Consider the following 26,821-nt stretch of genomic DNA (forward strand, 5'->3'; position numbering starts at 1 on the left):
TTGTACAGTGTCTTCCTGGCAGGTTGTACAGTACCTTCCTGTCAGGTTGTACAGTACCTTCCTGTTAGGTTGTACAGCACCTTCCTGTCAGGTTGTACAGCACCTTCCTGTCAGGTAACTTCCTGTCAGGTTGTACAGTAACTTCCTGTCAGGTTGTACAGCACCTTCCTGTCAGGTAACTTCCTGTCAGGTTGTACAGTAACTTAGTGTCATGTTGTACAGTAACTTCCTGTCAGGTTGTACAGCACCTTCCTGTCAGGTTGTACAGCACCTTCCTGTCAGGTTGTACAGTACCTTCTCAGGTTGTACAGTACCTTCCTGTCAGGTTGTACAGTGTCTTCCTGTCAGGTTGTACAGTACCTTCCTGTCAGGTTGTACAGTACCTTCCTGTCAGGTTGTACAGTACCTTCCTGTCAGGTTGTACAGCACCTTCCTGTCAGGTTGTAGAGTACCTTCCTGTCAGGTTGTACAGTACCTTCCTGTCAGGTTGTACAGTTCCTTCCTGTAGCAAGCCTTTCCAGGAACTGTCACTACCTGTTTAAATCATTCTACAATACCTATCAATCACAGTAATGTCACTGTAGTTACCTCATCAAGGTTAGAGTACCTGCATCCCAAATTACACCCTATTCCCTTTATATAGCACTCCTTTTGACCATGGCCTGTAGGACTCTGATTAAACGTAGTGCACTGTACAGGGAATAGGGTACCTTTTAGGAGTCATCCAGTATGTTCTGAGTCCGCTGGCTCGCAGGTCAGGAAGCAGAGACATGGACAGTTTTATGTCTCCACGGTTGCAGCCTGCGGCACCAGACACTATAATCACACAGGACATTACAATGAGTTGTGATGCTGTCAACCTGTCAGCATCTCAGCAGATAGCACCCCATTCCCTTTATAGTGCACTTCTTTTGACCGGGGTCTATAGAGCATCCCATAGGGCTCTGGTCTAAAGTAGTGCACTATATAGGGAGTAAGGTGGTGTTTGGGATGCGGGCCCTGGTAACCCGGGCAGTAAATGAACACGTGACCAGTGATGTTACAGTAAAGGAAGGTTATCTCTGAGCACGGTGGAGCCGTGTTGAAGGTTACAGCACCGCTGTCCTGTACTATCTGTTCCCCTGTGGCATTCTATGTGCCTTCCAAATGGCATCATATTCCCTATTGGCCCTGGTCAAATGTACTGCACTATATAGGGAATAGGGGGCCATTTTGGATGCAAGTATTCTGGGAGTAATAGAGGGAGTGATAGAGGGACTTATTTTAGCCTGAGGTATTACTATCAGTATTACCAGGAGTATTACTATCAATATTACTATCAGTATTACCAGCAGTATTACTATCAGTATTACCAGCAGTATTACTATCAGTATTACCAGCAGTATTACTATCAGTATTACCAGCAGTATTACTATCAGTATTACCACCAGTATTACCAGCAGTATTACTATCAGTATTACCACCAGTATTACGATCAGTATTACCAGCAGTATTACTATCAGTATTACCACCAGTATTACCACCAGTATTACTATCAGTATTACCAGCAGTATTACTATCAGTATTACTATCAGTATTACCAGCAGTATTACCAGCAGTATTACTATCAGTATTACCAGCAGTATTACCACCAGTATTACTATCAGTATTACCACCAGTATTACCACCAGTATTACCAGCAGTATTACTATCAGTATTACCAGCAGTATTACTATCAGTATTACCAGCAGTATTACCACCAGTATTACTATCAGTATTACCACCAGTATTACCACCAGTATTACCAGCAGTATTACCACCAGTATTACCAGCAGTATTACTATCAGTATTACCAGCAGTATTACCACCAGTATTACTATCAGTATTACCACCAGTATTACCACCAGTATTACCACCAGTATTACTAGGATGGACAGCAACACTGGCTGCTGTCATTTATAGAAGAGCTTTTTTTGTTGGCCTGCAGTCTGGAATTACAATGACTTTTTGTCTGTATATTTGTCTGTGTGTGTGTGTGTGTGTGTGTGTGTGTGTGTGTGTGTGTGTGTGTGTGTGTGTGTGTGTGTGTGTGTGTGTGTGTGTGTGTGTGTGTGTGTGTGTGTGTGTGTGTGTGTGTGTGTGTGTGTTTGTGTATAAGTAAGGAAGTGTAGCCTATATCAGTGAGTTCATAATTATGCTTCTTTCTCCCTCCACTCCACCTCCTCCTCTTCTCCTTTCCTCCCCCTCCTCCTCCCCCTCCTCCTCCCCCTCCTCCTCCACGTCTTCCTCTCCTCCTCCACCTCCTCTTCTCCCCCTCCCCCTCCTCCTCCCCCTCCTCCTCTCCTTTCCTCCCCCTCCTCTTCTCCCTCCTCCTCTCCTCCCCTCCCCCTCTCCTCCCACTCCTCCTCTCCTCCTCTTCCAGGCGGTGTTAGAGTCTACCTGGCCCTCCAGTACCAGAGGAGGTTACTTCATGTGGATGAAGCTGAGGAACGTGGTTATGGGTGTGGCTCAGTTCAGACAGGCGCTACGCAAACAGCAGCCTCCACCCACTCAGAGCCCTCTGTCAGGTAACCATGACGATGCACCAAGCTCCTTAGGCTGTGATTGTAAAGTGCTGTGAACTTAACACGTTGTGAGGTTATTGTGAGGTTGCTGATTTGTCTGACAGACAAGACGGATGTGCATGCTTCTTTATGAAATGTGTTGGTTTGGATGTGATGCTAAGCGTCAGTGTAATAGTGGATGTGTCTGAAAGAGCAATGTGAGAGGTGTCTGTCGTTTCAAACACATATTACATACATACTACAATACATCATTCATCACATTAGATACAACAGATTCAGTAGAAACCTTCAGATAAGAATACATGAAATTAACACTCACCCTGTACACCCTTTGCTGTGTGGTTCTGTGTGGTGCTGTCTGGTGCTGTCTGGTGCTGTGGTGCTGTGTGGTGCTGTCTGGTGCTGTCTGGTGCTGTCTGGTGCTGTGGTGCTGTGTGGTGCTGTCTGGTGCTGTGTGGTGCTGTCAGGTGCTGTGTGGTTCTGTGTGGTGCTGTCTGGTGCTGTCTGGTGCTGTGGTGCTGTGTGGTGCTGTCTGGTGCTGTGTGGTGCTGTCAGGTGCTGTGTGGTTCTGTGTGGTGCTGTGTGGTGCTGTGTGGTGCTTTCTGGTGCTGTCTGGTGCTGTGTGGTGCTGTCTGGTGCTGTCTGGTGCTGTGTGGTGCTGTCTGGTGCTGTCTGGTGCTTTCTGGTGCTGTGTGGTGCTTTCTGGTGCTGTGTGGTGCTGTCTGGTGCTGTGTGGTGCTGTCTGGTGCTGTCTGGTGCTGTGTGGTGCTGCCTGGTGCTGTCTGGTGCTGTCTGGTGCTGTCTGGTGCTGTCTGGTGCTTCCTGGTGCTGTGTGGTGCTGTGTGGTGCTTTCTGGTGCTGTCTGGTGCTGTCTGGTGCTGTGTGGTGCTGCCTGGTGCTGTCTGGTGCTGTGTGGTGCTGTCTGGTGCTGTGTGGTGCTGTGTGGTGCTGTCTGGCAGAACTTAGAACTCAGAAAAAAATCGAATCAAAGTTCCTTCTCTCCACTTGCAGTGAACTTGTATTGTATTGTACTGTATTGTACTGTATTGTATTGTATTGTACTGTATTGTATTGTATTGTATTGTATTGTACTGTATTGTATTGTACTGTATTGTATTGTATTGTACTGTATTGTACTGTATTGTATTGTACTGTATTGTACTGTATTGTATTGTACTGTATTGTATTGTATTGTATTGTATTGTATTGTACTGTATTGTATTGTACTGTATTGTATTGTATTGTATTGTATTGTATTGTACTGTATTGTATTGTATTGTATTGTATTGTACTGTACTGTATTGTATTGTATTGTATTGTATTGTATTGTACTGTATTGTATTGTATTGTATTGTACTGGCACCAGCACACCTCCAGGTCAGCCATGACTAGGCCTCTGGTTCTCTAGTGCAGGGTTTCCCAAACCTCTCCTTGGCCCCCCAGACCTAAACTGTCACCTGATTCATTGAGTCAAAGGCTTGATGATTAGCTGACTAATTATATCAGGTGTGACGTGGAGAGGGTTGGGAAACCCTGCCTAGTGACCTATTAAACACTGTAGTCCTCTAGTGACCTGTAAAACACTGTAGTCCTCTAGTGACCTATTAAACACTGTAGTCCTCTAGTGACCTATAAAACACTGTAGTCCTCTAGTGACCTGTAAAACACTGTAGTCCTCTAGTGACCTGTTAAACACTGTAGTCCTCTAGTGACCTGTAAAACACTGTAGTCCTCTAGTGACCTGTAAAACACTGTAGTCCTCTAGTGACCTATAAAACACTGTAGTCTTCTAGTGACCTATTAAACACTGTAGTCCTCTAGTGACCTATAAAACACTGTAGTCCTCTAGTGACCTATAAAACACTGTAGTCCTCTAGTGACCTATTAAACACTGTAGTCCTCTAGTGACCTGTAAAACACTGTAGTCCTCTAGTGACCTATTAAACACTGTAGTCCTCTAGTGACCTATTAAACACTGTAGTCCTCTAGTGACCTGTAAAACACTGTAGTCCTCTAGTGACCTGTAAAACACTGTAGTCCTCTAGTGACCTATTAAACAGTGTAGTCCTCTAGTGACCTATTAAACACTGTAGTCCTCTAGTGACCTATTAAACACTGTAGTCCTCTAGTGACCTATTAAACACTGTAGTCCTCTAGTGACCTGTAAAACACTGTAGTCCTCTAGTGACCTGTTAAACACTGTAGTCCTCTAGTGACCTATAAAACACTGTAGTCCTCTAGTGACCTGTAAAACACTGTAGTCCTCTAGTGACCTGTTAAACACTGTAGTCCTCTGGTGACCTATAAAACACTGTAGTCCTCTAGTGACCTATTAAACACTGTAGTCCTCTAGTGACCTATAAAACACTGTAGTCTTCTAGTGACCTGTAAAACACTGTAGTCCTCTAGTGACCTGTAAAACACTGTAGTCCTCTAGTGACCTATTAAACACTGTAGTCCTCTAGTGACCTATTAAACACTGTAGTCCTCTAGTGACCTATTAAACACTGTAGTCCTCTAGTGACCTGTAAAACACTGTAGTCCTCTAGTGACCTGTAAAACACTGTAGTCCTCTAGTGACCTGTAAAACACTGTAGTCCTCTAGTGACCTATTAAACACTGTAGTCCTCTAGTGACCTGTAAAACACTGTAGTCCTCTAGTGACCTATTAAACACTGTAGTCCTCTAGTGACCTATAAAACACTGTAGTCCTCTAGTGACCAATAAAACACTAGTCCTCTAGTGACCTATAAAACACTGTAGTCCTCTAGTGTCCTGTAAAACACTGTAGTCCTCTAGTGACCTATTAAACACTGTAGTCCTCTAGTGACCTGTAAAACACTGTAGTCCTCTAGTGACCTATAAAACACTGTAGTCCTCTAGTGACCTATAAAACACTGTAGTCCTCTAGTGACCTATTAAACACTGTAGTCCTCTAGTGACCTATTAAACACTGTAGTCCTCTAGTGACCTATTAAACACTGTAGTCCTCTAGTGACCTATAAAACACTGTAGTCCTCTAGTGACCTGTAAAACACTGTAGTCCTCTAGTGACCTATTAAACACTGTAGTCCTCTAGTGACCTGGAAAACACTGTAGTCCTCTAGTGACCTATTAAACACTGTAGTCCTCTAGTGACCTATAAAACACTGTAGTCCTCTAGTGACCTGTAAAACACTGTAGTCCTCTAGTGACCTATTAAACACTGTATTCCTCTAGTGACCTATTAAACACTGTAGTCCTCTAGTGACCTGTAAAACACTGTAGTCCTCTAGTGACCTATAAAACACTGTAGTCTTCTAGTGACCTATAAAACACTGTAGTCCTCTAGTGACCTATTAAACACTGTAGTCCTCTAGTGACCTATAAAACACTGTAGTCCTCTAGTGACCTGTAAAACACTGTAGTCCTCTAGTGACCTGTAAAACACTGTAGTCCTCTAGTGACCTATTAAACACTGTAGTCCTCTAGTGACCTATTAAACACTGTAGTCCTCTAGTGACCTATAAAACACTGTAGTCCTCTAGTGACCTGTAAAACACTGTAGTCCTCTAGTGACCTATAAAACACTGTAGTCCTCTAGTGACCTATAAAACACTGTAGTCCTCTAGTGACCTGTAAAACACTGTAGTCCTCTAGTGACCTATTAAACACTGTATTCCTCTAGTGACCTATTAAACACTGTAGTCCTCTAGTGACCTGTAAAACACTGTAGTCCTCTAGTGACCTATAAAACACTGTAGTCTTCTAGTGACCTATAAAACACTGTAGTCCTCTAGTGACCTATTAAACACTGTAGTCCTCTAGTGACCTGTAAAACACTGTAGTCCTCTAGTGACCTATAAAACACTGTAGTCTTCTAGTGACCTATAAAACACTGTAGTCCTCTAGTGACCTATTAAACACTGTAGTCCTCTAGTGTCCTGTAAAACACTGTAGTCCTCTAGTGACCTATTAAACACTGTAGTCCTCTAGTGACCTATAAAACACTGTAGTCTTCTAGTGACCTATAAAACACTGTAGTCTTCTAGTGACCTATAAAACACTGTAGTCTTCTAGTGACCTATTAAACACTGTAGTCCTCTAGTGACCTATAAAACACTGTAGTCCTCTAGTGACCTATAAAACACTGTAGTCCTCTAGTGACCTATTAAACACTGTAGTCCTCTAGTGTCCTGTAAAACACTGTAGTCTTCTAGTGACCTATTAAACACTGTAGTCCTCTAGTGACCTGTAAAACACTGTAGTCCTCTAGTGACCTGTTAAACACTCTAGTCCTCTGGTGACCTGTAAAACACTGTAGTCCTCTAGTGACCTATTAAACACTGTAGTCCTCTAGTGACCTATTAAACACTGTAGTCCTCTAGTGACCTATAAAACACTGTAGTCCTCTAGTGACCTGTAAAACACTGTAGTCCTCTAGTGACCTATAAAACACTGTAGTCCTCTAGTGACCTATAAAACACTGTAGTCCTCTAGTGACCTGTAAAACACTGTAGTCCTCTAGTGACCTATTAAACACTGTATTCCTCTAGTGACCTATTAAACACTGTAGTCCTCTAGTGACCTATAAAACACTGTAGTCCTCTAGTGACCTTTAAAACACTGTAGTCCTCTAGTGACCTATAAAACACTGTAGTCCTCTAGTGACCTATAAAACACTGTAGTCTTCTAGTGACCTATAAAACACTGTAGTCCTCTAGTGACCTATTAAACACTGTAGTCCTCTAGTGACCTGTAAAACACTGTAGTCCTCTAGTGACCTATAAAACACTGTAGTCTTCTAGTGACCTATAAAACACTGTAGTCCTCTAGTGACCTATTAAACACTGTAGTCCTCTAGTGTCCTGTAAAACACTGTAGTCCTCTAGTGACCTATTAAACACTGTAGTCCTCTAGTGACCTATAAAACACTGTAGTCTTCTAGTGACCTATAAAACACTGTAGTCTTCTAGTGACCTATTAAACACTGTAGTCCTCTAGTGACCTATAAAACACTGTAGTCCTCTAGTGACCTATAAAACACTGTAGTCCTCTAGTGACCTATTAAACACTGTAGTCCTCTAGTGTCCTGTAAAACACTGTAGTCTTCTAGTGACCTATTAAACACTGTAGTCCTCTAGTGACCTGTAAAACACTGTAGTCCTCTAGTGACCTGTTAAACACTCTAGTCCTCTGGTGACCTGTTAAACACTCTAGTCCTCTGGTGACCTATAAAACACTGTAGTCCTCTAGTGACCTATAAAACACTGTAGTCTTCTAGTGACCTGTAAAACACTGTAGTCCTCTAGTGACCTGTAAAACACTGTAGTCCTCTAGTGACCTATTAAACACTGTAGTCCTCTAGTGACCTATAAAACACTGTAGTCCTCTAGTGACCTATAAAACACTGTAGTCCTCTAGTGACCTATAAAACACTGTAGTCCTCTAGTGACCTATAAAACACTGTAGTCCTCTAGTGACCTATAAAACAGTGTAGTCCTCTAGTGACCTACAAAACACTGTAGTCCTCTAGTGACCTGTAAAACACTGTAGTCCTCTAGTGACCTACAAAACACTGTAGTCCTCTAGTGACCTATAAAACACTGTAGTCCTCTAGTGACCTACAAAACACTGTAGTCCTCTAGTGACCTATAAAACACTGTAGTCCTCTAGTGACCTATAAAACAGTGTAGTCCTCTAGTGACCTTTAAAACACTGTAGTCCTCTAGTGACCTATTAAACACTGTAGTCCTCTAGTGACCTTTAAAACACTGTTGCTTCAATTCACTGGCCCACTAGGATATGGGTTAAAGATGTCACACACACACACACACACACACACACACACACACACACACACACACACAGAGTTACAGTCCATAATATTTAACTTGGTCTAAAGCCAGACGGCCCCAGATTGTGTTGACATCCAGGCCGTGGACCACTCCCTGCTGCGCTGCACAGACACCTGTAGAGAAGTTCACTTGCTTCACACACATCCCTCACATCATTTTCATTTTCACAGAAAGTTGCAAATCCCTCACAGACAAATTGATTTAGGCTACATATTCCTCGCTGAAGAACGATCACAGAAAAAGTAATTCACCCTTATTAACACCTTGTTTTTGAGGAGCCAAAATGGTGTCCAAGTTTCTCTTAATGCCTTGTTGTCTTTGGAGCAGATGGCAGCGACCTGGACGCTGTGAGTCACGGCAGCCTGGATAGCTCTGCCGACACTAACACGGCCGAGCAGGGCCCCTACGCCCCTGACTCCATCAAAGTAGACCCAACTGACGATAGGCGTAGCACAGGTACACCCCAAAATGGCTGCCGACTACGCCATCTTACTACGCCTTTTCTCAGTCTGACACGTCCTTTTTTTCTCCTCTCTCATTGCTTCCACACGGCCTCCCTCCACCTCCTCCCTCCTCTCTCAATGCTTCCACACGGCCTCCCTCCACCTCCTCCCTCCTCTCTCATTGCTTCCACACGGCCTCCCTCCACCTCCTCCTTCCTCTCTCAATGCTTCCACACGGCCTCCCTCCACCTCCTCCTTCCTCTCTCAATGCTTCCACACGGCCTCCCTCCACCTCCTCCCTCCTCTCTCATTGCTTCCACACGGCCTCCCTCCACCTCCTCCTTCCTCTCTCAATGCTTCCACACGGCCTCCCTCCACCTCCTCCCTCCTCTCTCAATGCTTCCACACGGCCTCCCTCCACCTCCTCCCTGCTATCTCCCTCCTCCTTTCTCTTCCTGCTCCTTCCTTCCTTCCTTACATCCTTCCTTTCTTCCTCTCTTCTTTCATGGCTTGTTGTCTCCATGTTTTTCCTCCTTCACTATGGTTGCTCTGCTGTCTCCCTACCTAACTACCCACTCCGTCCGTCCCTCCCTGCCTGTGCCTGTGCTGTGTGTGCCCGTGCATGCAGTCAGCCGCGGGGACTGGGGCGGTGTGGGGTCGGACACCCGGTCGGGTCACTCACACTGGGGGGGTTCTGACCTCCACTCCCCCCGCCACTCAGGTAAATCTATGAACTCTCTCTTTCACTATACCTTTCCCTGATACGCTGCCCCTTTCTCAGTGTCTCTCTACCTCAATCTCTGTCTCCCTCTCTTTCACCCTCTCTCTCTCTCTATATACAGTCGTATGAAAAGGTTTGGGCACCCCTCTGAGGCTGCATAATAATGTATTCTGTCATCACAGAAAATGATCACAGTGGCGTGCCATTCATTTTCTAATAAAAGCAGAGTACTGGGGTATTGTCCAGACAAAGATTTTTAGTGTAGCAATATTAAGTTGTATGAAATTAAATCAGATGTGAAAAATAGGCTATGCAAAAATGTGGGCACCCTTGTCATTCTGTTGATTTGAATACCTGTAACTACTTAGCACTGATTAATTGGAACACACAATTGGTTTGGTGAGCTCATTAAGCCTTGAACTTCATAGACAAGTGCATCCAATCATGTGAAAAGGTATTTAAGGTGGCCAATAGCAAGTTGTTGTTCTCTTTGACTCTCCTCTGAAAAGTGGCAACATGGGGGCCTCAAAACAACTCTCCAATGACCTGAAAACAAAGATTGTTCAACATTATGGTTTAGAGGAAGGCTACAAAAAGCTAATCGCAGAGATGTAAGCTGTCAGTGTCCACTGTGAGGAACATAGTGAGGAAATGGAAGGCCACAGGCACAGTTCTTGTTAAGGCCAGAAGTGGCAGGCTAAGTAAAATATCGGAGAGGCAAAGGCGAACGAAGGATGGTGAGAACGGTCAAAAACAGCCCACAGACCACCTCCAAAGACCTACAACATCATCTTCCTGCAAATGGTGTCACTGTGCATCGTTCAACAATTCAGCGCACTTTGCACAAGGAGAAGCTGTATGGGAGAGTGATGCGGAAGAAGCCTTTTCTGCACACACGCCACAAACAGAGTCGCTTGAGGTATGCAAACGCACATTTGGACAAGCCAGCTTCATTTTGGAATAAGGTGCTGTGGACTGATGAAACAAAGATTGAGTCATTTGGTCATAACAAGGGACGTTATGCATGGCGGCAAAAGAACACAGCATTCCAAGAAAAACACTTGCTACCCACAGTAAAATTTGGTGGGGGTTCCATCATGCTGTGGGGCTGTGTGGCCAGTGCCGGTACTGGGAATCTTGTTAAAGTTGAGGGTCGCATGGATTCCACTCAATATCAGCAGATTCTTGGGAATAATGTTGAAGAATCACTCACAAAGTTGAAGTTACGCCGGGGCTGGATATTTCAACAAGACAACGACCCAAAACACTGCTCAAAATCTACCCGGGCATTTATGCAGAGGAACAAGTACAATGTTCTGGAATGGCCATCCCAGTCCCCAGACCTGAATATCATTGAGAATCTGTGGGATGATTTGAAGCGGGCTGTCTATGCTCGGCAACCATCAAACCTAACTGAACTGGAGATGTTTTGTAAGGAGGAATGGTCCAAAATACCTTCATCCAGAATCCACACACTCATTAGAGGCTATAGGAAGCATCAAGAGGCTGTTATTTTAGCAAAAGGAGGCTCTACTAAATATTGATGTGATTTTTCTATTGGGGTGCCCAAATTTATGCACCTGTCTAATTTTGTTTTGATGCATATTGCACATTTTCTGTTAATCCAATAAACCTCATTTCACTACTGAAATATTACTGTGTCCATCAGTTATTTGATAGATCAAAATGAAATTGCTGATCCAAACACCCAATTCTTTATAAATGGAAATCATGAAAATTGTCAGGGGTGCCCAAACTTTTTCATACGACTGTATATATATCTCTCTCTCTCTCTCTTGCTCTACCTCTCTCTCTCGCTCTCTCTTTCTCTACCTCTCTTTCTGGTCCTCTTTCTGGTCCTCTTTCTCTGGCCCTCATTATCTGACCCTCTCTGGCTATCTTTCTCTTTGGCTCGCTCTATGTCTAGTTCTGTCTCTATGTCTAGTTCTGTCTCTATGTCTAGTTCTGTCTCTATGTCTAGTTCTGTCTCTATGTCTAGTTCTGTCTCTATGTCTAGTTCTGTCTCTATGTCTAGTTCTGTCTCTATGTCTAGTTCTGTCTCTATGTCTAGTTCTGTCTCTATGTCTAGTTCTGTCTCTATGTCTAGTTCTGTCTCTATGTCTAGTTCTGTCTCTATGTCTAGTTCTGTCTCTATGTCTAGTTCTGTCTCTATGTCTAGTTCTGTCTCTAGTTCTGTCTCTATGTCTAGTTCTGTCTCTATGTCTAGTTCTGTCTCTAGTTCTGTCTCTATGTCTAGTTCTGTCTCTATGTCTAGTTCTGTCTCTATGTCTAGTTCTGTGTCTAGTTCTGTCTCTATGTCTAGTTCTGTCTCTATGTCTAGTTCTGTCTCTATGTCTAGTTCTGTCTCTATGTCTAGTTCTGTCTCTATGTGTAGTTCTGTCTCTATGTCTAGTTCTGTCTCTAGTTCTGTCTCTATGTCTAGTTCTGTCTCTAGTTCTGTCTCTATGTCTAGTTCTGTCTCTATGTCTAGTTCTGTCTCTATGTCTAGTTCTGTCTCTAGTTCTGTCTCTATGTCTAGTTCTGTCTCTATGTCTAGTTCTGTCTCTAGTTCTGTCTCTATGTCTAGTTCTGTCTCTATGTCTAGTTCTGTCTCTATGTCTAGTTCTGTCTCTATGTCTAGTTCTGTCTCTATGTCTAGTTCTGTCTCTATGTCTAGTTCTGTCTCTAGTTCTGTCTCTATGTCTAGTTCTGTCTCTATGTCTAGTTCTGTCTCTAGTTCTGTCTCTATGTCTAGTTCTGTCTCTATGTCTAGTTCTGTCTCTATGTCTAGTTCTGTCTCTCTGTCTAGTTCTGTCTCTATGTCTAGTTCTGTCTCTATGTCTAGTTCTGTCTCTATGTCTAGTTCTGTCTCTATGTCTAGTTCTGTCTCTAGTTCTGTCTCTATGTCTAGTTCTGTCTCTATGTCTAGTTCTGTCTCTATGTCTAGTTCTGTCTCTAGTTCTGTCTCTCTGTCTAGTTCTGTCTCTATGTCTAGTTCTGTCTCTATGTCTAGTTCTGTCTCTATGTCTAGTTCTGTCTCTAGTTCTGTCTCTATGTCTAGTTCTGTCTCTATGTCTAGTTCTGTCTCTATGTCTAGTTCTGTCTCTATGTCTAGTTCTGTCTCTAGTTCTGTCTCTATGTCTAGTTCTGTCTCTATGTCTAGTTCTGTCTCTATGTCTAGTTCTGTCTCTATGTCTAGTTCTGTCTCTATGTCTAGTTCTGTCTCTATGTCTAGTTCTGTCTCTAGTTCTGTCTCTAGTTCTGTCTCTATGTCTAGTTCTGTCTCTAGTTCTGTCTCTATGTCTAGTTCTGTCTCTATGTCTAGTTCTGTCTCTATGTCTAGTTCTGTCTCTATGTCTAGTTCTGTGTCTAGTTCTGTCTCTATGTCTAGTTCTGTCTCTATGTCTAGTTCTGTGTCTAGTTCTGTCTCTATGTCTAGTTCTGTCTCTATGTCTAGTTCTGTCTCTAGTTCTGTCTCTATGTCTAGTTCTGTCTCTATGTCTAGTTCTGTCTCTATGTCTAGTTCTGTCTCTATGTCTAGTTCTGTCTCTATGTCTAGTTCTGTCTCTAGTTCTGTCTCTATGTCTAGTTCTGTCTCTATGTCTAGTTCTGTCTCTATGTCTAGTTCTGTCTCTAGTTCTGTCTCTAGTTCTGTCTCTATGTCTAGTTCTGTCTCTAGTTCTGTCTCTATGTCTAGTTCTGTCTCTATGTCTAGTTCTGTCTCTATGTCTAGTTCTGTCTCTAGTTCTGTCTCTAGTTCTGTCTCTATGTCTAGTTCTGTCTCTATGTCTAGTTCTGTCTCTAGTTCTGTCTCTATGTCTAGTTCTGTCTCTATGTCTAGTTCTGTCTCTATGTCTAGTTCTGTCTCTATGTCTAGTTCTGTCTCTAGTTCTGTCTCTATGTCTAGTTCTGTCTCTATGTCTAGTTCTGTCTCTATGTCTAGTTCTGTCTCTATGTCTAGTTCTGTCTCTATGTCTAGTTCTGTCTCTAGTTCTGTCTCTATGTCTAGTTCTGTCTCTATGTCTAGTTCTGTCTCTATGTCTAGTTCTGTCTCTATGTCTAGTTATGTCTCTATGTCTAGTTCTGTCTCTATGTGTAGTTCTGTCTCTAGTTCTGTCTCTATGTCTAGTTCTGTCTCTAGTTCTGTCTCTAGTTCTGTCTCTATGTCTAGTTCTGTCTCTATGTCTAGTTCTGTCTCTATGTCTAGTTCTGTCTCTAGTTCTGTCTCTATGTCTAGTTCTGTCTCTATGTCTAGTTCTGTCTCTATGTCTAGTTCTGTCTCTCTGTCTAGTTCTGTCTCTATGTCTAGTTCTGTCTCTATGTCTAGTTCTGTCTCTATGTCTAGTTCTGTCTCTAGTTCTGTCTCTAGTTCTGTCTCTATGTCTAGTTCTGTCTCTATGTCTAGTTCTGTCTCTATGTCTAGTTCTGTCTCTATGTCTAGTTCTGTCTCTAGTTCTGTCTCTATGTCTAGTTCTGTCTCTATGTCTAGTTCTGTCTCTAGTTCTGTCTCTAGTTCTGTCTCTATGTCTAGTTCTGTCTCTAGTTCTGTCTCTATGTCTAGTTCTGTCTCTATGTCTAGTTCTGTCTCTAGTTCTGTCTCTATGTCTAGTTCTGTCTCTATGTCTAGTTCTGTCTCTATGTCTAGTTCTGTCTCTAGTTCTGTCTCTATGTCTAGTTCTGTCTCTATGTCTAGTTCTGTCTCTATGTCTAGTTCTGTCTCTATGTCTAGTTCTGTCTCTATGTCTAGTTCTGTCTCTATGTCTAGTTCTGTCTCTATGTCTAGTTCTGTCTCTATGTCTAGTTCTGTCTCTAGTTCTGTCTCTATGTCTAGTTCTGTCTCTATGTCTAGTTCTGTCTCTATGTCTAGTTCTGTCTCTAGTTCTGTCTCTAGTTCTGTCTCTATGTCTAGTTCTGTCTCTATGTCTAGTTCTGTCTCTAGTTCTGTCTCTAGTTCTGTCTCTAGTTCTGTCTCTATGTCTAGTTCTGTCTCTGTCTAGTTCTGTCTCTAGTTCTGTCTCTATGTCTAGTTCTGTCTCTATGTCTAGTTCTGTCTCTAGTTCTGTCTCTATGTCTAGTTCTGTCTCTATGTCTAGTTCTGTCTCTATGTCTAGTTCTGTCTCTAGTTCTGTCTCTAGTTCTGTCTCTATGTCTAGTTCTGTCTCTATGTCTAGTTCTGTCTCTATGTCTAGTTCTGTCTCTATGTCTAGTTCTGTCTCTATGTCTAGTTCTGTCTCTATGTGTAGTTCTGTCTCTATGTCTAGTTCTGTCTCTAGTTCTGTCTCTATGTCTAGTTCTGTCTCTATGTCTAGTTCTGTCTCTAGTTCTGTCTCTATGTCTAGTTCTGTCTCTAGTTCTGTCTCTATGTCTAGTTCTGTCTCTATGTCTAGTTCTGTCTCTATGTCTAGTTCTGTGTCTAGTTCTGTCTCTATGTCTAGTTCTGTCTCTATGTCTAGTTCTGTCTCTATGTCTAGTTCTGTCTCTATGTCTAGTTCTGTCTCTAGTTCTGTCTCTATGTCTAGTTCTGTCTCTATGTCTAGTTCTGTCTCTATGTCTAGTTCTGTCTCTATGTCTAGTTCTGTCTCTATGTCTAGTTCTGTCTCTAGTTCTGTCTCTATGTGTAGTTCTGTCTCTATGTCTAGTTCTGTCTCTAGTTCTGTCTCTATGTCTAGTTCTGTCTCTATGTCTAGTTCTGTCTCTATGTCTAGTTCTGTCTCTAGTTCTGTCTCTATGTCTAGTTCTGTCTCTATGTCTAGTTCTGTCTCTATGTCTAGTTCTGTCTCTATGTCTAGTTCTGTCTCTATGTCTAGTTCTGTCTCTAGTTCTGTCTCTATGTCTAGTTCTGTCTCTATGTCTAGTTCTGTCTCTAGTTCTGTCTCTATGTCTAGTTCTGTCTCTATGTCTAGTTCTGTCTCTATGTCTAGTTCTGTCTCTATGTCTAGTTCTGTCTCTAGTTCTGTCTCTATGTCTAGTTCTGTCTCTATGTCTAGTTCTGTCTCTAGTTCTGTCTCTATGTCTAGTTCTGTCTCTATGTCTAGTTCTGTCTCTATGTCTAGTTCTGTCTCTATGTCTAGTTCTGTCTCTATGTCTAGTTCTGTCTCTCTGTCTAGTTCTGTCTCTATGTCTAGTTCTGTCTCTATGTCTAGTTCTGTCTCTATGTCTAGTTCTGTCTCTAGTTCTGTCTCTATGTCTAGTTCTGTCTCTATGTCTAGTTCTGTCTCTATGTCTAGTTCTGTCTCTAGTTCTGTCTCTATGTCTAGTTCTGTCTCTATGTCTAGTTCTGTCTCTAGTTCTGTCTCTAGTTCTGTCTCTATGTCTAGTTCTGTCTCTATGTCTAGTTCTGTCTCTATGTCTAGTTCTGTCTCTATGTCTAGTTCTGTCTCTATGTCTAGTTATGTCTCTATGTCTAGTTCTGTCTCTATGTCTAGTTATGTCTCTATGTCTAGTTCTGTCTCTATGTGTAGTTCTGTCTCTAGTTCTGTCTCTATGTCTAGTTCTGTCTCTAGTTCTGTCTCTAGTTCTGTCTCTATGTCTAGTTCTGTCTCTATGTCTAGTTCTGTCTCTAGTTCTGTCTCTATGTCTAGTTCTGTCTCTATGTCTAGTTCTGTCTCTATGTCTAGTTCTGTCTCTCTGTCTAGTTCTGTCTCTATGTCTAGTTCTGTCTCTATGTCTAGTTCTGTCTCTATGTCTAGTTCTGTCTCTAGTTCTGTCTCTAGTTCTGTCTCTATGTCTAGTTCTGTCTCTATGTCTAGTTCTGTCTCTATGTCTAGTTCTGTCTCTATGTCTAGTTCTGTCTCTATGTCTAGTTCTGTCTCTAGTTCTGTCTCTATGTCTAGTTCTGTCTCTATGTCTAGTTCTGTCTCTAGTTCTGTCTCTAGTTCTGTCTCTATGTCTAGTTCTGTCTCTAGTTCTGTCTCTATGTCTAGTTCTGTCTCTATGTCTAGTTCTGTCTCTAGTTCTGTCTCTATGTCTAGTTCTGTCTCTATGTCTAGTTCTGTCTCTATGTCTAGTTCTGTCTCTATGTCTAGTTCTGTCTCTATGTCTAGTTCTGTCTCTATGTCTAGTTCTGTCTCTATGTCTAGTTCTGTCTCTAGTTCTGTCTCTATGTCTAGTTCTGTCTCTATGTCTAGTTCTGTCTCTATGTCTAGTTCTGTCTCTAGTTCTGTCTCTAGTTCTGTCTCTATGTCTAGTTCTGTCTCTATGTCTAGTTCTGTCTCTAGTTCTGTCTCTAGTTCTGTCTCTATGTCTAGTTCTGTCTCTATGTCTAGTTCTGTCTCTGTCTAGTTCTGTCTCTAGTTCTGTCTCTATGTCTAGTTCTGTCTCTATGTCTAGTTCTGTCTCTAGTTCTGTCTCTATGTCTAGTTCTGTCTCTATGTCTAGTTCTGTCTCTATGTCTAGTTCTGTCTCTAGTTCTGTCTCTAGTTCTGTCTCTATGTCTAGTTCTGTCTCTATGTCTAGTTCTGTCTCTATGTCTAGTTCTGTCTCTATGTCTAGTTCTGTCTCTATGTCTAGTTCTGTCTCTATGTGTAGTTCTGTCTCTATGTCTAGTTCTGTCTCTAGTTCTGTCTCTATGTCTAGTTCTGTCTCTATGTCTAGTTCTGTCTCTAGTTCTGTCTCTATGTCTAGTTCTGTCTCTAGTTCTGTCTCTATGTCTAGTTCTGTCTCTATGTCTAGTTCTGTCTCTATGTCTAGTTCTGTGTCTAGTTCTGTCTCTATGTCTAGTTCTGTCTCTATGTCTAGTTCTGTCTCTATGTCTAGTTCTGTCTCTATGTGTAGTTCTGTCTCTATGTCTAGTTCTGTCTCTAGTTCTGTCTCTATGTCTAGTTCTGTCTCTATGTCTAGTTCTGTCTCTATGTCTAGTTCTGTCTCTAGTTCTGTCTCTATGTCTAGTTCTGTCTCTATGTCTAGTTCTGTCTCTATGTCTAGTTCTGTCTCTATGTCTAGTTCTGTCTCTATGTCTAGTTCTGTCTCTAGTTCTGTCTCTATGTCTAGTTCTGTCTCTATGTCTAGTTCTGTCTCTAGTTCTGTCTCTATGTCTAGTTCTGTCTCTATATCTAGTTCTGTCTCTATGTCTAGTTCTGTCTCTATGTCTAGTTCTGTCTCTATGTCTAGTTCTGTCTCTAGTTCTGTCTCTATGTCTAGTTCTGTCTCTATGTCTAGTTCTGTCTCTAGTTCTGTCTCTATGTCTAGTTCTGTCTCTATGTCTAGTTCTGTCTCTATGTCTAGTTCTGTCTCTCTGTCTAGTTCTGTCTCTATGTCTAGTTCTGTCTCTATGTCTAGTTCTGTCTCTATGTCTAGTTCTGTCTCTAGTTCTGTCTCTATGTCTAGTTCTGTCTCTATGTCTAGTTCTGTCTCTATGTCTAGTTCTGTCTCTATGTCTAGTTCTGTCTCTAGTTCTGTCTCTATGTCTAGTTCTGTCTCTATGTCTAGTTCTGTGTCTAGTTCTGTCTCTATGTCTAGTTCTGTCTCTAGTTCTGTCTCTATGTCTAGTTCTGTCTCTAGTTCTGTCTCTATGTCTAGTTCTGTCTCTATGTCTAGTTCTGTCTCTATGTCTAGTTCTGTCTCTATGTCTAGTTCTGTCTCTATGTCTAGTTCTGTCTCTAGTTCTGTCTCTATGTCTAGTTCTGTCTCTAGTTCTGTCTCTATGTCTAGTTCTGTCTCTATGTCTAGTTCTGTCTCTATGTCTAGTTCTGTCTCTAGTTCTGTCTCTATGTCTAGTTCTGTCTCTATGTCTAGTTCTGTCTCTATGTCTAGTTCTGTCTCTAGTTCTGTCTCTAGTTCTGTCTCTATGTCTAGTTCTGTCTCTAGTTCTGTCTCTATGTCTAGTTCTGTCTCTATGTCTAGTTCTGTCTCTATGTCTAGTTCTGTCTCTATGTCTAGTTCTGTCTCTATGTCTAGTTCTGTCTCTAGTTCTGTCTCTATGTCTAGTTCTGTCTCTATGTCTAGTTCTGTCTCTAGTTCTGTCTCTATGTCTAGTTCTGTCTCTATGTCTAGTTCTGTCTCTATGTCTAGTTCTGTCTCTATGTCTAGTTCTGTCTCTAGTTCTGTCTCTATGTCTAGTTCTGTCTATGTCTAGTTCTGTCTCTATGTCTAGTTCTGTCTCTAGTTCTGTCTCTATGTCTAGTTCTGTCTCTATGTCTAGTTCTGTCTCTATGTCTAGTTATGTCTCTATGTCTAGTTCTGTCTCTAGTTCTGTCTCTATGTCTAGTTCTGTCTATGTCTAGTTCTGTCTCTATGTCTAGTTCTGTCTCTAGTTCTGTCTCTATGTCTAGTTCTGTCTCTATGTCTAGTTCTGTCTCTAGTTCTGTCTCTATGTCTAGTTCTGTCTCTATGTCTAGTTCTGTCTCTAGTTCTGTCTCTATGTCTAGTTCTGTCTCTATGTCTAGTTCTGTCTCTATGTCTAGTTCTGTCTCTATGTCTAGTTCTGTCTCTAGTTCTGTCTCTATGTCTAGTTCTGTCTCTATGTCTAGTTCTGTCTCTAGTTCTGTCTCTATGTCTAGTTCTGTCTCTATGTCTAGTTCTGTCTCTATGTCTAGTTCTGTCTCTATGTCTAGTTCTGTCTCTATGTCTAGTTCTGTCTCTAGTTCTGTCTCTATGTCTAGTTCTGTCTCTATGTCTAGTTCTGTCTCTAGTTCTGTCTCTATGTCTAGTTCTGTCTCTATGTCTAGTTCTGTCTCTATGTCTAGTTCTGTCTCTATGTCTAGTTCTGTCTCTCTGTCTAGTTCTGTCTCTATGTCTAGTTCTGTCTCTATGTCTAGTTCTGTCTCTATGTCTAGTTCTGTCTCTAGTTCTGTCTCTATGTCTAGTTCTGTCTCTATGTCTAGTTCTGTCTCTATGTCTAGTTCTGTCTCTATGTCTAGTTCTGTCTCTAGTTCTGTCTCTATGTCTAGTTCTGTCTCTATGTCTAGTTCTGTGTCTAGTTCTGTCTCTATGTCTAGTTCTGTCTCTAGTTCTGTCTCTATGTCTAGTTCTGTCTCTAGTTCTGTCTCTATGTCTAGTTCTGTCTCTATGTCTAGTTCTGTCTCTATGTCTAGTTCTGTCTCTATGTCTAGTTCTGTCTCTATGTCTAGTTCTGTCTCTAGTTCTGTCTCTATGTCTAGTTCTGTCTCTAGTTCTGTCTCTATGTCTAGTTCTGTCTCTATGTCTAGTTCTGTCTCTATGTCTAGTTCTGTCTCTAGTTCTGTCTCTATGTCTAGTTCTGTCTCTATGTCTAGTTCTGTCTCTATGTCTAGTTCTGTCTCTAGTTCTGTCTCTAGTTCTGTCTCTATGTCTAGTTCTGTCTCTAGTTCTGTCTCTATGTCTAGTTCTGTCTCTATGTCTAGTTCTGTCTCTATGTCTAGTTCTGTCTCTATGTCTAGTTCTGTCTCTAGTTCTGTCTCTATGTCTAGTTCTGTCTCTATGTCTAGTTCTGTCTCTAGTTCTGTCTCTATGTCTAGTTCTGTCTCTATGTCTAGTTCTGTCTCTATGTCTAGTTCTGTCTCTAGTTCTGTCTCTATGTCTAGTTCTGTCTCTATGTCTAGTTCTGTCTCTATGTCTAGTTCTGTCTCTCTGTCTAGTTCTGTCTCTATGTCTAGTTCTGTCTCTATGTCTAGTTCTGTCTCTAGTTCTGTCTCTAGTTCTGTCTCTATGTCTAGTTCTGTCTCTATGTCTAGTTCTGTCTCTATGTCTAGTTCTGTCTCTATGTCTAGTTCTGTCTCTAGTTCTGTCTCTATGTCTAGTTCTGTCTCTAGTTCTGTCTCTAGTTCTGTCTCTATGTCTAGTTCTGTCTCTAGTTCTGTCTCTATGTCTAGTTCTGTCTCTATGTCTAGTTCTGTCTCTAGTTCTGTCTCTATGTCTAGTTCTGTCTCTATGTCTAGTTCTGTCTCTATGTCTAGTTCTGTCTCTAGTTCTGTCTCTATGTCTAGTTCTGTCTCTATGTCTAGTTCTGTCTCTATGTCTAGTTCTGTCTCTATGTCTAGTTCTGTCTCTAGTTCTGTCTCTATGTCTAGTTCTGTCTCTATGTCTAGTTCTGTCTCTATGTCTAGTTCTGTCTCTAGTTCTGTCTCTAGTTCTGTCTCTATGTCTAGTTCTGTCTCTATGTCTAGTTCTGTCTCTAGTTCTGTCTCTAGTTCTGTCTCTATGTCTAGTTCTGTCTCTATGTCTAGTTCTGTCTCTAGTTCTGTCTCTAGTTCTGTCTCTATGTCTAGTTCTGTCTCTATGTCTAGTTCTGTCTCTATGTCTAGTTCTGTCTCTATGTCTAGTTCTGTCTCTAGTTCTGTCTCTATGTCTAGTTCTGTCTCTATGTCTAGTTCTGTCTCTAGTTCTGTCTCTATGTCTAGTTCTGTCTCTATGTCTAGTTCTGTCTCTATGTCTAGTTCTGTCTCTAGTTCTGTCTCTAGTTCTGTCTCTATGTCTAGTTCTGTCTCTATGTCTAGTTCTGTCTCTATGTCTAGTTCTGTCTCTATGTCTAGTTCTGTCTCTATGTCTAGTTCTGTCTCTATGTCTAGTTCTGTCTCTAGTTCTGTCTCTAGTTCTGTCTCTATGTCTAGTTCTGTCTCTATGTCTAGTTCTGTCTCTAGTTCTGTCTCTATGTCTAGTTCTGTCTCTATGTCTAGTTCTGTCTCTAGTTCTGTCTCTATGTCTAGTTCTGTCTCTATGTCTAGTTCTGTCTCTATGTCTAGTTCTGTCTCTAGTTCTGTCTCTGTCTAGTTCTGTCTCTATGTCTAGTTCTGTCTCTATGTCTAGTTCTGTCTCTAGTTCTGTCTCTATGTCTAGTTCTGTCTCTATGTCTAGTTCTGTCTCTAGTTCTGTCTCTATGTCTAGTTCTGTCTCTATGTCTAGTTCTGTCTCTATGTCTAGTTCTGTCTCTATGTCTAGTTATGTCTCTAGTTCTGTCTCTATGTCTAGTTCTGTCTCTATGTCTAGTTCTGTCTCTATGTCTAGTTATGTCTCTAGTTCTGTCTCTATGTCTAGTTCTGTCTCTATGTCTAGTTCTGTCTCTAGTTCTGTCTCTATGTCTAGTTCTGTCTCTATGTCTAGTTCTGTCTCTATGTCTAGTTCTGTCTCTAGTTCTGTCTCATTATCTGACCCTCTCTGGCTATCTTTCTCTTTGGCTCGCTCTATGTCTAGTTCTGTCTCTATGTCTAGTTCTGTCTCTATGTCTAGTTCTGTCTCTATGTCTAGTTCTGTCTCTAGTTCTGTCTCTATGTCTAGTTCTGTCTCTAGTTCTGTCTCTATGTCTAGTTCTGTCTCTATGTCTAGTTCTGTCTCTAGTTCTGTCTCTATGTCTAGTTCTGTCTCTATGTCTAGTTCTGTCTCTATGTCTAGTTCTGTCTCTATGTCTAGTTCTGTCTCTAGTTCTGTCTCTATGTCTAGTTCTGTCTCTATGTCTAGTTCTGTCTCTATGTCTAGTTCTGTCTCTATGTCTAGTTCTGTCTCTATGTCTAGTTCTGTCTCTAGTTCTGTCTCTATGTCTAGTTCTGTCTCTATGTCTAGTTCTGTGTCTAGTTCTGTCTCTATGTCTAGTTCTGTCTCTAGTTCTGTCTCTATGTCTAGTTCTGTCTCTAGTTCTGTCTCTATGTCTAGTTCTGTCTCTATGTCTAGTTCTGTCTCTATGTCTAGTTCTGTCTCTATGTCTAGTTCTGTCTCTATGTCTAGTTCTGTCTCTAGTTCTGTCTCTATGTCTAGTTCTGTCTCTAGTTCTGTCTCTATGTCTAGTTCTGTCTCTATGTCTAGTTCTGTCTCTATGTCTAGTTCTGTCTCTAGTTCTGTCTCTATGTCTAGTTCTGTCTCTATGTCTAGTTCTGTCTCTATGTCTAGTTCTGTCTCTAGTTCTGTCTCTAGTTCTGTCTCTATGTCTAGTTCTGTCTCTAGTTCTGTCTCTATGTCTAGTTCTGTCTCTATGTCTAGTTCTGTCTCTATGTCTAGTTCTGTCTCTATGTCTAGTTCTGTCTCTAGTTCTGTCTCTATGTCTAGTTCTGTCTCTATGTCTAGTTCTGTCTCTAGTTCTGTCTCTATGTCTAGTTCTGTCTCTATGTCTAGTTCTGTCTCTATGTCTAGTTCTGTCTCTAGTTCTGTCTCTATGTCTAGTTCTGTCTCTATGTCTAGTTCTGTCTCTATGTCTAGTTCTGTCTCTCTGTCTAGTTCTGTCTCTATGTCTAGTTCTGTCTCTATGTCTAGTTCTGTCTCTAGTTCTGTCTCTAGTTCTGTCTCTATGTCTAGTTCTGTCTCTATGTCTAGTTCTGTCTCTATGTCTAGTTCTGTCTCTATGTCTAGTTCTGTCTCTAGTTCTGTCTCTATGTCTAGTTCTGTCTCTAGTTCTGTCTCTAGTTCTGTCTCTATGTCTAGTTCTGTCTCTAGTTCTGTCTCTATGTCTAGTTCTGTCTCTATGTCTAGTTCTGTCTCTAGTTCTGTCTCTATGTCTAGTTCTGTCTCTATGTCTAGTTCTGTCTCTATGTCTAGTTCTGTCTCTAGTTCTGTCTCTATGTCTAGTTCTGTCTCTATGTCTAGTTCTGTCTCTATGTCTAGTTCTGTCTCTATGTCTAGTTCTGTCTCTAGTTCTGTCTCTATGTCTAGTTCTGTCTCTATGTCTAGTTCTGTCTCTATGTCTAGTTCTGTCTCTAGTTCTGTCTCTAGTTCTGTCTCTATGTCTAGTTCTGTCTCTATGTCTAGTTCTGTCTCTAGTTCTGTCTCTAGTTCTGTCTCTATGTCTAGTTCTGTCTCTATGTCTAGTTCTGTCTCTAGTTCTGTCTCTAGTTCTGTCTCTATGTCTAGTTCTGTCTCTATGTCTAGTTCTGTCTCTATGTCTAGTTCTGTCTCTATGTCTAGTTCTGTCTCTAGTTCTGTCTCTATGTCTAGTTCTGTCTCTATGTCTAGTTCTGTCTCTAGTTCTGTCTCTATGTCTAGTTCTGTCTCTATGTCTAGTTCTGTCTCTATGTCTAGTTCTGTCTCTAGTTCTGTCTCTAGTTCTGTCTCTATGTCTAGTTCTGTCTCTATGTCTAGTTCTGTCTCTATGTCTAGTTCTGTCTCTATGTCTAGTTCTGTCTCTATGTCTAGTTCTGTCTCTATGTCTAGTTCTGTCTCTAGTTCTGTCTCTAGTTCTGTCTCTATGTCTAGTTCTGTCTCTATGTCTAGTTCTGTCTCTAGTTCTGTCTCTATGTCTAGTTCTGTCTCTATGTCTAGTTCTGTCTCTAGTTCTGTCTCTATGTGTAGTTCTGTCTCTATGTCTAGTTCTGTCTCTATGTCTAGTTCTGTCTCTAGTTCTGTCTCTGTCTAGTTCTGTCTCTATGTCTAGTTCTGTCTCTATGTCTAGTTCTGTCTCTAGTTCTGTCTCTATGTCTAGTTCTGTCTCTATGTCTAGTTCTGTCTCTAGTTCTGTCTCTATGTCTAGTTCTGTCTCTATGTCTAGTTCTGTCTCTATGTCTAGTTCTGTCTCTATGTCTAGTTATGTCTCTAGTTCTGTCTCTATGTCTAGTTCTGTCTCTATGTCTAGTTCTGTCTCTATGTCTAGTTATGTCTCTAGTTCTGTCTCTATGTCTAGTTCTGTCTCTATGTCTAGTTCTGTCTCTATGTCTAGTTCTGTCTCTAGTTCTGTCTCTATGTCTAGTTCTGTCTCTATGTCTAGTTCTGTCTCTATGTCTAGTTCTGTCTCTAGTTCTGTCTCATTATCTGACCCTCTCTGGCTATCTTTCTCTTTGGCTCGCTCTATGTCTAGTTCTGTCTCTATGTCTAGTTCTGTCTCTATGTCTAGTTCTGTCTCTAGTTCTGTCTCTATGTCTAGTTCTGTCTCTAGTTCTGTCTCTATGTCTAGTTCTGTCTCTATGTCTAGTTCTGTCTCTAGTTCTGTCTCTATGTCTAGTTCTGTCTCTATGTCTAGTTCTGTCTCTATGTCTAGTTCTGTCTCTATGTCTAGTTCTGTCTCTAGTTCTGTCTCTATGTCTAGTTCTGTCTCTATGTCTAGTTCTGTCTCTATGTCTAGTTCTGTCTCTCTGTCTAGTTCTGTCTCTATATCTAGTTCTGTCTCTATGTCTAGTTCTGTCTCTATGTCTAGTTCTGTCTCTAGTTCTGTCTCTAGTTCTGTCTCTATGTCTAGTTCTGTCTCTATGTCTAGTTCTGTCTCTATGTCTAGTTCTGTCTCTATGTCTAGTTCTGTCTCTAGTTCTGTCTCTATGTCTAGTTCTGTCTCTAGTTCTGTCTCTAGTTCTGTCTCTATGTCTAGTTCTGTCTCTAGTTCTGTCTCTATGTCTAGTTCTGTCTCTATGTCTAGTTCTGTCTCTAGTTCTGTCTCTATGTCTAGTTCTGTCTCTATGTCTAGTTCTGTCTCTAGTTCTGTCTCTATGTCTAGTTCTGTCTCTATGTCTAGTTCTGTCTCTATGTCTAGTTCTGTCTCTATGTCTAGTTCTGTCTCTATGTCTAGTTCTGTCTCTAGTTCTGTCTCTATGTCTAGTTCTGTCTCTATGTCTAGTTCTGTCTCTATGTCTAGTTCTGTCTCTAGTTCTGTCTCTAGTTCTGTCTCTATGTCTAGTTCTGTCTCTATGTCTAGTTCTGTCTCTAGTTCTGTCTCTAGTTCTGTCTCTATGTCTAGTTCTGTCTCTATGTCTAGTTCTGTCTCTATGTCTAGTTCTGTCTCTATGTCTAGTTCTGTCTCTAGTTCTGTCTCTATGTCTAGTTCTGTCTCTATGTCTAGTTCTGTCTCTAGTTCTGTCTCTATGTCTAGTTCTGTCTCTATGTCTAGTTCTGTCTCTATGTCTAGTTCTGTCTCTAGTTCTGTCTCTAGTTCTGTCTCTATGTCTAGTTCTGTCTCTATGTCTAGTTCTGTCTCTATGTCTAGTTCTGTCTCTATGTCTAGTTCTGTCTCTATGTCTAGTTCTGTCTCTATGTCTAGTTCTGTCTCTATGTCTAGTTCTGTCTCTATGTCTAGTTCTGTCTCTAGTTCTGTCTCTATGTCTAGTTCTGTCTCTATGTCTAGTTCTGTCTCTAGTTCTGTCTCTATGTCTAGTTCTGTCTCTATGTCTAGTTCTGTCTCTATGTCTAGTTCTATCTCTAGTTCTGTCTCTATGTCTAGTTCTGTCTCTATGTCTAGTTCTGTCTCTAGTTCTGTCTCTGTCTAGTTCTGTCTCTATGTCTAGTTCTGTCTCTATGTCTAGTTCTGTCTCTAGTTCTGTCTCTATGTCTAGTTCTGTCTCTATGTCTAGTTCTGTCTCTAGTTCTGTCTCTATGTCTAGTTCTGTCTCTATGTCTAGTTCTGTCTCTATGTCTAGTTCTGTCTCTATGTCTAGTTATGTCTCTAGTTCTGTCTCTATGTCTAGTTCTGTCTCTATGTCTAGTTCTGTCTCTATGTCTAGTTATGTCTCTAGTTCTGTCTCTATGTCTAGTTCTGTCTCTATGTCTAGTTCTGTCTCTAGTTCTGTCTCTATGTCTAGTTCTGTCTCTAGTTCTGTCTCATTATCTGACCCTCTCTGGCTATCTTTCTCTTTGGCTCGCTCTATGTCTAGTTCTGTCTCTATGTCTAGTTCTGTCTCTATGTCTAGTTCTGTCTCTATGTCTAGTTCTGTCTCTAGTTCTGTCTCTATGTCTAGTTCTGTCTCTATGTCTAGTTCTGTCTCTAGTTCTGTCTCTATGTCTAGTTCTGTCTCTATGTCTAGTTCTGTCTCTATGTCTAGTTCTGTCTCTAGTTCTGTCTCTATGTCTAGTTCTGTCTCTAGTTCTGTCTCTATGTCTAGTTCTGTCTCTAGTTCTGTCTCTATGTCTAGTTCTGTCTCTATGTCTAGTTCTGTCTCTATGTCTAGTTCTGTCTCTATGTGTAGTTCTGTCTCTATGTGTAGTTCTGTCTCTAGTTCTGTCTCTATGTCTAGTTCTGTCTCTATGTCTAGTTCTGTCTCTAGTTCTGTCTCTATGTCTAGTTCTGTCTCTATGTCTAGTTCTGTCTCTGTGTCTAGTTCTGTCTCTATGTCTAGTTCTGTCTCTATGTCTAGTTCTGTCTCTATGTCTAGTTCTGTCTCTAGTTCTGTCTCTATGTCTAGTTCTGTCTCTATGTCTAGTTCTGTCTCTATGTCTAGTTCTGTCTCTAGTTCTGTCTCTATGTCTAGTTCTGTCTCTATGTCTAGTTCTGTCTCTATGTCTAGTTCTGTCTCTAGTTCTGTCTCTATGTCTAGTTCTGTCTCTATGTCTAGTTCTGTCTCTATGTCTAGTTCTGTGTCTAGTTCTGTCTCTATGTCTAGTTCTGTCTCTAGTTCTGTCTCTATGTCTAGTTCTGTCTCTAGTTCTGTCTCTATGTCTAGTTCTGTCTCTATGTCTAGTTCT

General features: G+C 41.5%; 1 protein-coding gene across 10 annotated transcripts in view; it reads left to right on the forward strand.

Annotated features, from left to right (window-relative positions):
* LOC106587766 (C-myc promoter-binding protein) overlaps nt 1–26,821 on the forward strand; it is a 265,908-nt gene that overhangs the window by 195,110 nt on the left and 43,977 nt on the right. For 4 of the 10 annotated variants that reach the window (XM_045709140.1, XM_045709144.1, XM_045709141.1 and 1 more), the window contains 3 exons: nt 2,402–2,546; nt 8,708–8,836; nt 9,452–9,544. In XM_045709140.1, the coding sequence (XP_045565096.1) occupies nt 2,402–2,546; nt 8,708–8,836; nt 9,452–9,544 (367 nt within the window). The remainder of the gene's footprint in view (nt 1–2,401; nt 2,547–8,707; nt 8,837–9,451; nt 9,545–26,821) is intronic. The other 6 variants (XM_045709145.1, XM_045709146.1, XM_045709149.1 and 3 more) reach the window with 2 other exon arrangements.

The sequence above is a fragment of the Salmo salar genome, chromosome ssa26 (genome assembly GCF_905237065.1).
Source record: "Salmo salar chromosome ssa26, Ssal_v3.1, whole genome shotgun sequence".
NCBI lineage: Eukaryota > Metazoa > Chordata > Actinopteri > Salmoniformes > Salmonidae > Salmo > Salmo salar.